This window comes from Saccoglossus kowalevskii, chromosome 22 (genome assembly GCF_978046115.1).
Source record: "Saccoglossus kowalevskii chromosome 22, keSacKowa6.1, whole genome shotgun sequence".
NCBI classification, from domain to species: Eukaryota; Metazoa; Hemichordata; class Enteropneusta; family Harrimaniidae; genus Saccoglossus; species Saccoglossus kowalevskii.
Window position 1 is genome coordinate 16,175,969 of NC_140662.1, and position 9,328 is coordinate 16,185,296.

A 9,328-nucleotide genomic window follows, 5' to 3' on the forward strand; every position below is an offset into this window, starting at 1 on the left:
TTTTACAGTTACCAAAATTGATGACAATGACGTCATTGGTCACAATTTGGACAAAAATATTCACTATACGATGATGTTGGGTAAAGTAGGGCACAATAATACAATTCCAATAATAAAACCTTCGGTATATTTGCAATTTGCAAATGAATATTTCTAAACCGCTATGTCCTGTATTTAACGCATGGCAATGTTTTGAATTGATCGATTTAGCAAATGGTCTTCTTATCAATCAATAGAGAGATCATGTGATGATAATAACTTAATCAATATTATCTAATTGATAGATTATTTTATCAAGCTTTGTCTCCATGTCTTTAAAACGATCTCCAACTTCGTCTGACGAGTCTGCATTTTGCGCATTCGTTTTACTCTTTCCTGGAAGAATATAATAGAAAAATGTTGGTAAAAAAACTCGATCAGGACTTCGTAAGCAATATTTTATCACCAATAAAATTACATTCATTATTTTGATTCTGAAACCTGTATCTAGTTAACTTCATTACAAGTGATACAACTGAATTACTATTCTGTTACAGTTGTATACATGAGACATCATATGTTTCGTGGACTAGTGGTTGTTGCATGACCGACTATAAACGATACAGCAAATGTTTTGAAAAATACTACGTGATACTTAATTCCACGTGTTTTTGAAGGTTCGTACACAATTCTTGAGCGAGATGAAGGTACTAGAAATACTCAGTAGAAAGAAAGCGTTTTACCTGGATCCTGGCGTGTTGCAGAGATGTCAATATTAAAGTACATGTACAGAGTATCTTCCAAGCAGGCTTTCATATATTGTAACATCTCAAAGCTATTTTCTTGATTTTCATTTTCTGATTTTGCATCTTGGAATGCGGATATTATAATCCCCACAAAGATATTGATAGTCACTGTCATGTTGAAAGTAGCAAATATGAAGAGGAATAACTTCCCAGACGCCCCCAACGCTGTCATGATGGTGTTAAAGTAACGGTGACTGCCTACTGTTACTGTAACCAAATAACCCATGGCTCCAGCCATTGTGCTGAATACATCGATATATGATCCAAACATTTCATATCCCATATGAGCAAATGCAGTCAAGATAAGTAGAAAGAAGATGAAGAAACCTCTGATGTCATCGTGAGCATTCCTCAAAGTCATTGTAAGCAGCGTCAGTCGTTTGTTGAACCTCAGTAGTTCAAGATATCGAACAATGGAAAGAAACATCAATAAAGCCATCACTGTATTGTATCCATCATATAGTCCGGAAACGGTGAATAAAGCAGTAAATTTATCTAAAAAAACACACATATTTAAAACTGATTCCATCATATGTCTAAAGTAGGGATAACTATTATGAATAGGTAATATCAGATTATGAAAATATGCCATGCGTTAAATTTTATTATATATAGCAAACATTATGAGAATATGAGCATAGTAATCCAAAATTAGCAGGTACTAGCCGAGTTGCTATGCCAGGGCTACCAGTGCATATGCTGAGTTGTTATGCCAGAGTTAGCACTGTGCATACATATTGCATCAAATAGCTGTGTACTGCCACAATTGTTGATCCAAGACCAGTGTTCTGTTGAGTTATGTATGTTATTCGACTTGATTACTGGCATACTAATTGTAAAAAACTTCTTTGACAATAACGTACATCAAAGAACTTAATTTCACATTACGACCAACGCTTCATCTGATAAATCATTTCACTGACCTGCATCACCTTTGTTTGTAATATTCATAGTGACAACTTCACAGGCAATCATCAACCCAAAGGTTGTCACCAATGCCAGGACCGTACACAACTCCAACCACCTCCACAAATTGCTGAAAAACCGTCGTTTCAAACGTACCATACTTAGCAGGCTTCTGTATGCCATATAACACGTGAATCCGAATAGGATTACCCAGTTAACCAGCAAAGACAGAGATAATGTCTTTGTATCAGAAGCATCCATGTGTCTCACCAGATTTATGTGGCGAGAGTAATTGATTTTTCCTACAGCCAGACACTCAAACGAACATGTGACCAAAATGAACATTTTATGAGCAACGTTGTAGAGCATGAATTCCATAAGTACTGCACTGGTATTTCCATCTAGCCACTTTGCATCTGAAAGATTACGGGTGACGATGAGGGCATCGTTCAAGGTCGTGCCAAGATAGGCCACGTAACCACCATTTCTATAGTTCCCGTAATCTGATGTTAATTTCAGTGATTTCTCATCTGTGTACATCCATGGTGACTCGGTTTGACCAGGTGGCAGTGTATTCCACTTCCCAACAAACGAATCAGTTAATTGATCTTCAACGTCACAATCAGCTACAAATAAACGAAAGCAAATAATACAAAATAGGAATTGATACGTACAACTATATCTAAATATTCTAAATGGTTCACGTGGTATTTTGATACTAAGACAGAATTTTTTTATTTTTTTTTCGATTGGATATCTATAATTTCTTAATATATAGACGACTTTATAGTATGTTTATATCTGAATACAATGCAATGAATCGATTGACTTACATTGCTTATTTCTGATCTGCCAAATTCTTGGTACTCCAAAAAGATGTGTGTTTCCAGTAGTGATAGGTCCAAAATGCTGATACATGTCACATGGCAACTCATTATTGTACAGTGATGGTGCAATGTCTTTGTCAATCCATTCCCAGAAATCATCCAATGTTTGAATCTAGAAAGTAAACATCGATCACAATTACCTCCAAACGATGCTTCACTTTTCAACAGTTGGTATATTGGCATACACAAATAACCTTAAAGCGAGGAAGTAATCACCTGCATATGCGGCAGACGGTCATAGCGTGTCGTTGTTTACAAACAAGCGTCTACTCGTTGGCCTTTGCGTTTTTAGCATGCGTTGTTATCCTCGCTAACGACTTAATTCCTCAGGGTGCCGAAGGTCTCACACGTTGAACATTGATTTCTCAGCGACTCGATAATTTCAAGTAATTAATTAACTGTACGTCATGCAAATTTTAGTGATGGCAATAATCAGAACTCTAATTCGAAGTACATGGTTACCCTATGAATTGTCAATCATTGAAAGCATGTGCGCTTACATGAGATTATCATTGGGCAGCTAGATATTAGATATGTTTTACTCAAGACTAGTCACAAATTCATTATTACATGCACACTATTGACAAAGAGAATAGTTACTGTCTCCACAGACTAGAACCTTGGCGTATACTGTCGATTTATTTGAAGTTTTTTTTCTACGGCGAATGATGTCACACATCATCGTATTGTATCAGAGGTTTGTACACAATAAATCTCTGGCCAATGAATTGAAGCTTTATGACCAGACCAACCAATCAAATATGTCTATATTCTTCAGGTGTCAAGCACATTTCATTATAACAGTTAGTTGGAGTCTAGCAATCTTATTGGCTAAATCAAGGACTTATATATGCCACTAGAAAACCTGAAATCCCATCCAAAAGTGAATAAACTGTTTAAGTATTTAATTGAAACGGGATCACATAACACTGAGCGATATTCATAGTGATTATGGGTGTGTTATTAACTGATCAAAACAGAGACACCTGGTACAATTACTAATACGAATTATTATTGCTAAAAATGATAATATTTGGCAAATAATATTCGAGCATAATCTTACACTTGGTCTTTATATACCGCCAAATATTTCGACTGCCCTCGCTTGTCGTTTCTCTCATCGCAATATTACAAACGTAATATCCAGATATACTTAGTGGGTTATATAGAGCTCATACAATTTTGTTGACAAGATAAATTTGATTATGTCGTATATTTTGCACAATGGATTAATCAGACAACGTAACAACGAAAACTGTATACGAACAGTCATTATTGAACAACGCACTTCATAGTAACCAATTCACTTAAGTATAAAAGACAAGCATATTGAATTTCAAGGAAAGAAATTGTTTATGTAATACGTAAGTGATGTATCAAATGCTTTAAAACGCGGGAGTCGTCATCTGCGCATGCGGCAAACGACCATAGCGTGTCGTTGTTAAAAATCAAGCCTCTACACATGAGCCTTTACGTTTTCAGCGAGCGTCGCTATTGTCGCTTGGAACTCAATTCCCGCGCGTGTGCAGGTGACGACCTCTCCGCTTTAAGAATAATGAGACATAAAGATCAAATCCGGTTATAACATGATCACCAAAACATAGAAATTATTGACCTTATTAGGATTGGAATTTTGCAAACTTGTGTCGATCGATTTCACCACGTAGAACATTTCGGGACTTCTATATTGTCTACTTTGAAGGAACAGTATCATCACATAAAATGTATATACGAATATTACTCGCAGGATATAATCCATCATTTTCTCGTTGTCACGGCGACGTCTGATGAGACTTGTTTTTCCCTCATCCAAGACATATGAACTACACTTAATGGAAGTCAGTCCGTCTGTAAGAATATTAAAACAAAGGCTGGTGGAATATTGTCATCCATTTAATTTTATAAATATAAGCTTGTCAACAGTATAAAATAAATCGTAAATTATAAATCCAATCACTCACCGTCTCTAGAGACATTCATTACAGGAGCTTCCACATCACGCATGTCACTAGACGGTGTTAGAACGCCGTCGAGATTGTCAGCTTTTCTCGTCCATATTGAAATAACGACAGCTATAAAGATAGCCTTGAACATGGAAAGATGACAAAATAGTATCAATTTTGAATATGTACCAGAATATGTAAATTAGCTACAAATATGATGCCGTATTTGCCAACAGTTTACATTATCGAAATGCAAACTGCAAAATGTACAAGGGCGTATATGACTTCGATTTCAAAAACTCATTGATGAAATGCCCGTGCTCTAGTACAAATTTATTATCCGGGATAAACTTTTTTTACAGAGTCCACATACGAGTAAATGAAAACATGCATAAGTGTTATTTATTCCGTTAGTAAATATGCGCTTAATCAGATTAAATACAGTTGTTAATAATAATGTTATTACTATGAACTATAATGTACTATGAACTATAATGTACTATGAGGTTATTACGAGGATACTGCAAATTATGCACGAAGTCAGTACAGCAGAAGTATGCGGAGGACGATTCGACCGTGGACTGTCTAGTATACATCGTTTCCTCCCAGGAATACACTATGGGAATGCCGAAAACCGAAACGTTTAGAACTGATTTAGCCAACTTCTTTGTGTGGAGTCCGGTCAAACCCTGGAGGCAGCCATGTTTGTTTTTATTCTTAGAGGATGCTTACGCGCGTAATCGTTCCATATTTGGAGTTCGCATTTCCTGATATGGTAGGATGAAAATACCCAGTGCAACACCGCAAAATTACGACACGCTGTAACTTATGGCGTTACGGTGACAGATGTATAATAATATAATGCATTATTACTTTACTTGAAGCGGGGGAGTCCTCACCGGCGCATGCGTCAGGTGGCCATAGCGTGTCATTGTTTACAAACAAGCGTCTACCCTTGAGCCTTTGCGTTATTAGCGTGTTTTGTTATTATCGCTTGGGACTCAAATCCCACGCGTGCGCAGGTGCCGACCCTCTCGCTTTAAAAAGCATATCCAAAAAGTTTTGTTCTGTCATAACGATTATCAGTACATACGATACATTAGCGAGAATATTAGCGCAAAATATAACTATTCAAGCTACAGGTGACCCAGTCAATTTGAATACCATCGAACACGTTATGTCCACCGATTAGATTAAATTAAAGTAAAAATCAGGTTATGTACTATGAAGTTTCAAGTAAAATCAGCGTCGTTTAATGTTGATAAACAACGCAGTTAGTACTAATGGACACGTACAAAATGAGATCGACGTTCGGCTCAATACTACTCACTTTTATAGGATCTATAAGACAGGTTGATTCGAAATATGATGTAATAAACGACAACAACCACTCCTCAGACTGTATTGGTCCCCATTCCATGCTGTATAGAATGATGAAAAACGCAGAGACGAGAGTGACGATGATCGTAATTGTCCACGCAATGTACGCAACCCACCATGGCCATTTGGCATTCCCAGATTTACGAAACAGTTTCACTATAACCATGTTAACAGGCAACACAATAAGAGCACTGATGGTAGCAACGTAAACCAGACCCAACATTTCAGTCAATATTGAATCACTTCGTACTTCTTCGTCATCACGTGTTTTGTAATACATCGCGTTTGTTAGCATGGCACTGAATATCAAACAGAGGCAACATGACAGACGTCGTAAACGCGTAAAGTTGTCTTTCAGTGGACGAAGAAACAGGGAAATCCATAAATGGTCATCAGTCAGACTCTTTTGGCACTCCCATCCAAGCACAGTACCAATTTTAGCAAGGTTGTATTGTCCTGCAACTGGTAAACCACGGACAACACTTCCGTCATCTTTGTCAACCGCTAGCCATTTCTCGCAGGGGAAACGGTACCTAGAAAAACGAAATGTATGTATGTACATTATAAATATATAATCTTCCAGAATGGGTTACCGAAAGTAGGAATAAGACTGGAATATAAATTTGAAAGATTATGTTAATGATATTAAATCTAAGTTATATTATTTATAAGTATACTTCAGAGCAATATCAGCCAATCAGGTTCAGGTCAAAATATGTTCATATTATAGTCTCAGCGTTAAAATAGGATTCTGCACGTGCGCATATGTTATGATTAGTATTAACATGGATCGTTTTCGCGTTGAGATTTCTCGGCGTTTAGATCATCTCTATATTATAAACAGGTAGAAACATTGCATCATGGTGCTAACGCTGAGACTTCAATTTCGCACGGCATCGCAGGTTTTGGTGACGTCACATAACGAGTGGCCCAGTGCAGTGTGTCTTTGAATGTATATTTGTGCGCGCGTGTAATGTGTAATCAACGATGCTTCCAAAATGTATACGTGAGGTGGTCGCCAATCCTCGGGGGCGGACATCCGGGCATTTTCACCGCCTCGCAACCCACGGCGGTGAAAACAAAGGCCAAAAACTCGCTGAAAACGGTACTTTGGGATGATTGTTGAGACTCCTCTCAACAGTGTAACAAGATTAGCCCTACGTGTCTAACATATATAAATTTGGCTGTTCGGGATTACTTCAAAGTTGAGTTTGTGTTGTTTTCTCGAATTTTCACCGGCTCGACCAGCGTTCCACAGCAGCGCGCACAGAGCCCATAGAAATGCATATACAGTGGTGCGCGTCGTAGCAACGTGGAACGTCTTGTGACGTAGCTCCGCCCCCGAGGATAGCTTGTACACCTTGTAGAGATTCGGGGAAACAACTACCAGAAAAGGTCCTGTACTAGTGATGTCATTATAAACTAGAGCAAGGACAAAATCTAACACATGAAGACACCAAACGCGGTCGATATTCAGATTTGTCAACCCTTAAAGAGCATCAACAATGACTACCGACCTTACCCGAGATCAATATTTGTATTATAGTACTTACGTTTTATTTGTTTGAATATCCGTGACATAGACACGTTCTAAATACCATGATGCATAGCTACCACGACCTGATGAATCATGCCAGATTCGTAAGTAAAGCAAATCCCCCAAGCATTCTGGCACTGTGAGTTTGTAACGATTAACACTTCCAGACAGAAACTTCTAATAAAAAGTACATAGAGTAGATTTTGAGTTCTACCACATTTATATGTTTATATATGCTAAACTATAGAACTGCGATCGATGAAGTGAAATATTAATTTTAAAGTCTTAAACCTCAATCCCAGCTTCACGTAGGATAACTGATACATGGCCATCGAACCAAAACAGTAAATACAAAACATTTAAATTATTTACATTATTTCGGTTGCTTTCCTCCTAAGTTTCATGGCATTAAATACAAACGCAGCTAAACGCTGTAGAAGTGCAAAATAATAATACTAATACCTTTTTTCGAGTATCCATTAGGCAGCGTTCACCTGTCCCGGATTCTTCACCATGAAGGCTGAAAGCAATATTTGATCTAGTAGAAGCACCAAGTCGTAACCCAGTACATACTGTAACTTCATACACGTATTTGTCATCGGGATTATTGTCTAATAGTGAAGAGGCTTTCCACTGTAAGGAAATATATGTCATCATTTACATAATGTTTGAGTCCCAAAAAAGTCACAAAAATATATAACAACCAGTGATTAAACAATATTTTGACAATATGACAGTGAGACACTCACTCTTAGTAAGTCGTTTCTGTCTTGTCTTCGAGCATACACTGACATTAGGAGATATAGAACAATGAAGAATATGACAGTGCAAAAGACTGTTGCATTTTCGTCAAGAGTTTTGAATTTCAGAAAAACAGTATCAAAGTGAATTTCGTTGACTGGAACATATGCCATAGTTGCGAAATTTGTAAGATGGTCACACAGACATATAGTTTCAGACATTGTTGATAGGGAGCTGACCTGTAAAGAAAAAAGAGAAAAAAATCGTGTGAGAATTAGTCTTATTGAACATGCTGAAATGAGCGTTTTGTGATACACTTCCAAGTTCTTTTATAACAAAAAATACTTACTCTACATCCATTCGACTTCCATGAGTCATCAGTAACATCCCAGAACGAACAACTTGATGATAATAATCCCATAGAATAAAGAAAGCTGATGCTATCGGCTGTATATACATATATATATAAAGAAAGGTAAAAAATCACGTCACGAAATGACTTAATACACGAAACTGAAACGAGTTGGTTATTTTAAATCAGAACAAATAAATGAACATATGAGTGACATTACGTAAAATCTAGATGTAATGTTCATTTGCAATCAGTATTTGGACGTTTACAATATGGTACTAAAACAGCATGCGTTAATAAATGCCCGTCATTTTGAATGTGCTCCACAGAAAAAGCCGTGTGATGCATTTTAACATCGATTTGGAAAATACAAAAGCAAAATGATGTTCGTAATGTGTGTTCAAAGTTTGAATTCGATCTATCCACGAACGACCGAGATTCGGTTTAGAACTTCCTAAACACATGATTTCTGACGTATGTTAACCTTCCATATCCATTATTCGACCACTTTGAATTGAATTTTAAACAGATGCATGTGCATATGCGCGACGTGGTGTATCGTTATATATGAAGTTCGAACATGAACGGTCGAGGCATGTCGGAAATATTGCTCCGAACAATAAAATTCATCAATACACAACTAAGATCCGGTCCCGGGAATGGCGGAAATACAATAATATGTTATGAATTTTTAGCCCAACAATGATCTTGTATCGAATTGTTTAACTTGCGTTTCCATAGATGTGATCTGTATGCAATGTATGAATAAAATGACCAGTCCTCGAGATTGAAATATA

At 37.1% G+C, this 9,328-nt stretch overlaps 1 protein-coding gene across 1 annotated transcript; it reads right to left on the reverse strand.

Moving 5' to 3' along the window:
• Window positions 1–259: 259 nt before the first annotated feature.
• LOC144343224 (polycystin-1-like protein 2) lies at window positions 260–8,600 on the reverse strand. Its single transcript, XM_078005927.2, has 11 exons — window positions 8,529–8,600; window positions 8,188–8,418; window positions 7,901–8,071; window positions 7,455–7,615; window positions 5,852–6,434; window positions 4,540–4,663; window positions 4,320–4,426; window positions 2,525–2,690; window positions 1,709–2,317; window positions 723–1,280; window positions 260–375 (listed from the first exon to the last, which is right to left on the reverse strand). The coding sequence occupies exons 1-11, from the start codon at window positions 8,598–8,600 to the stop codon at window positions 260–262; spliced, it is 2,898 nt and encodes a 965-aa protein (XP_077862053.2).
• Window positions 8,601–9,328: the final 728 nt, after the last annotated feature.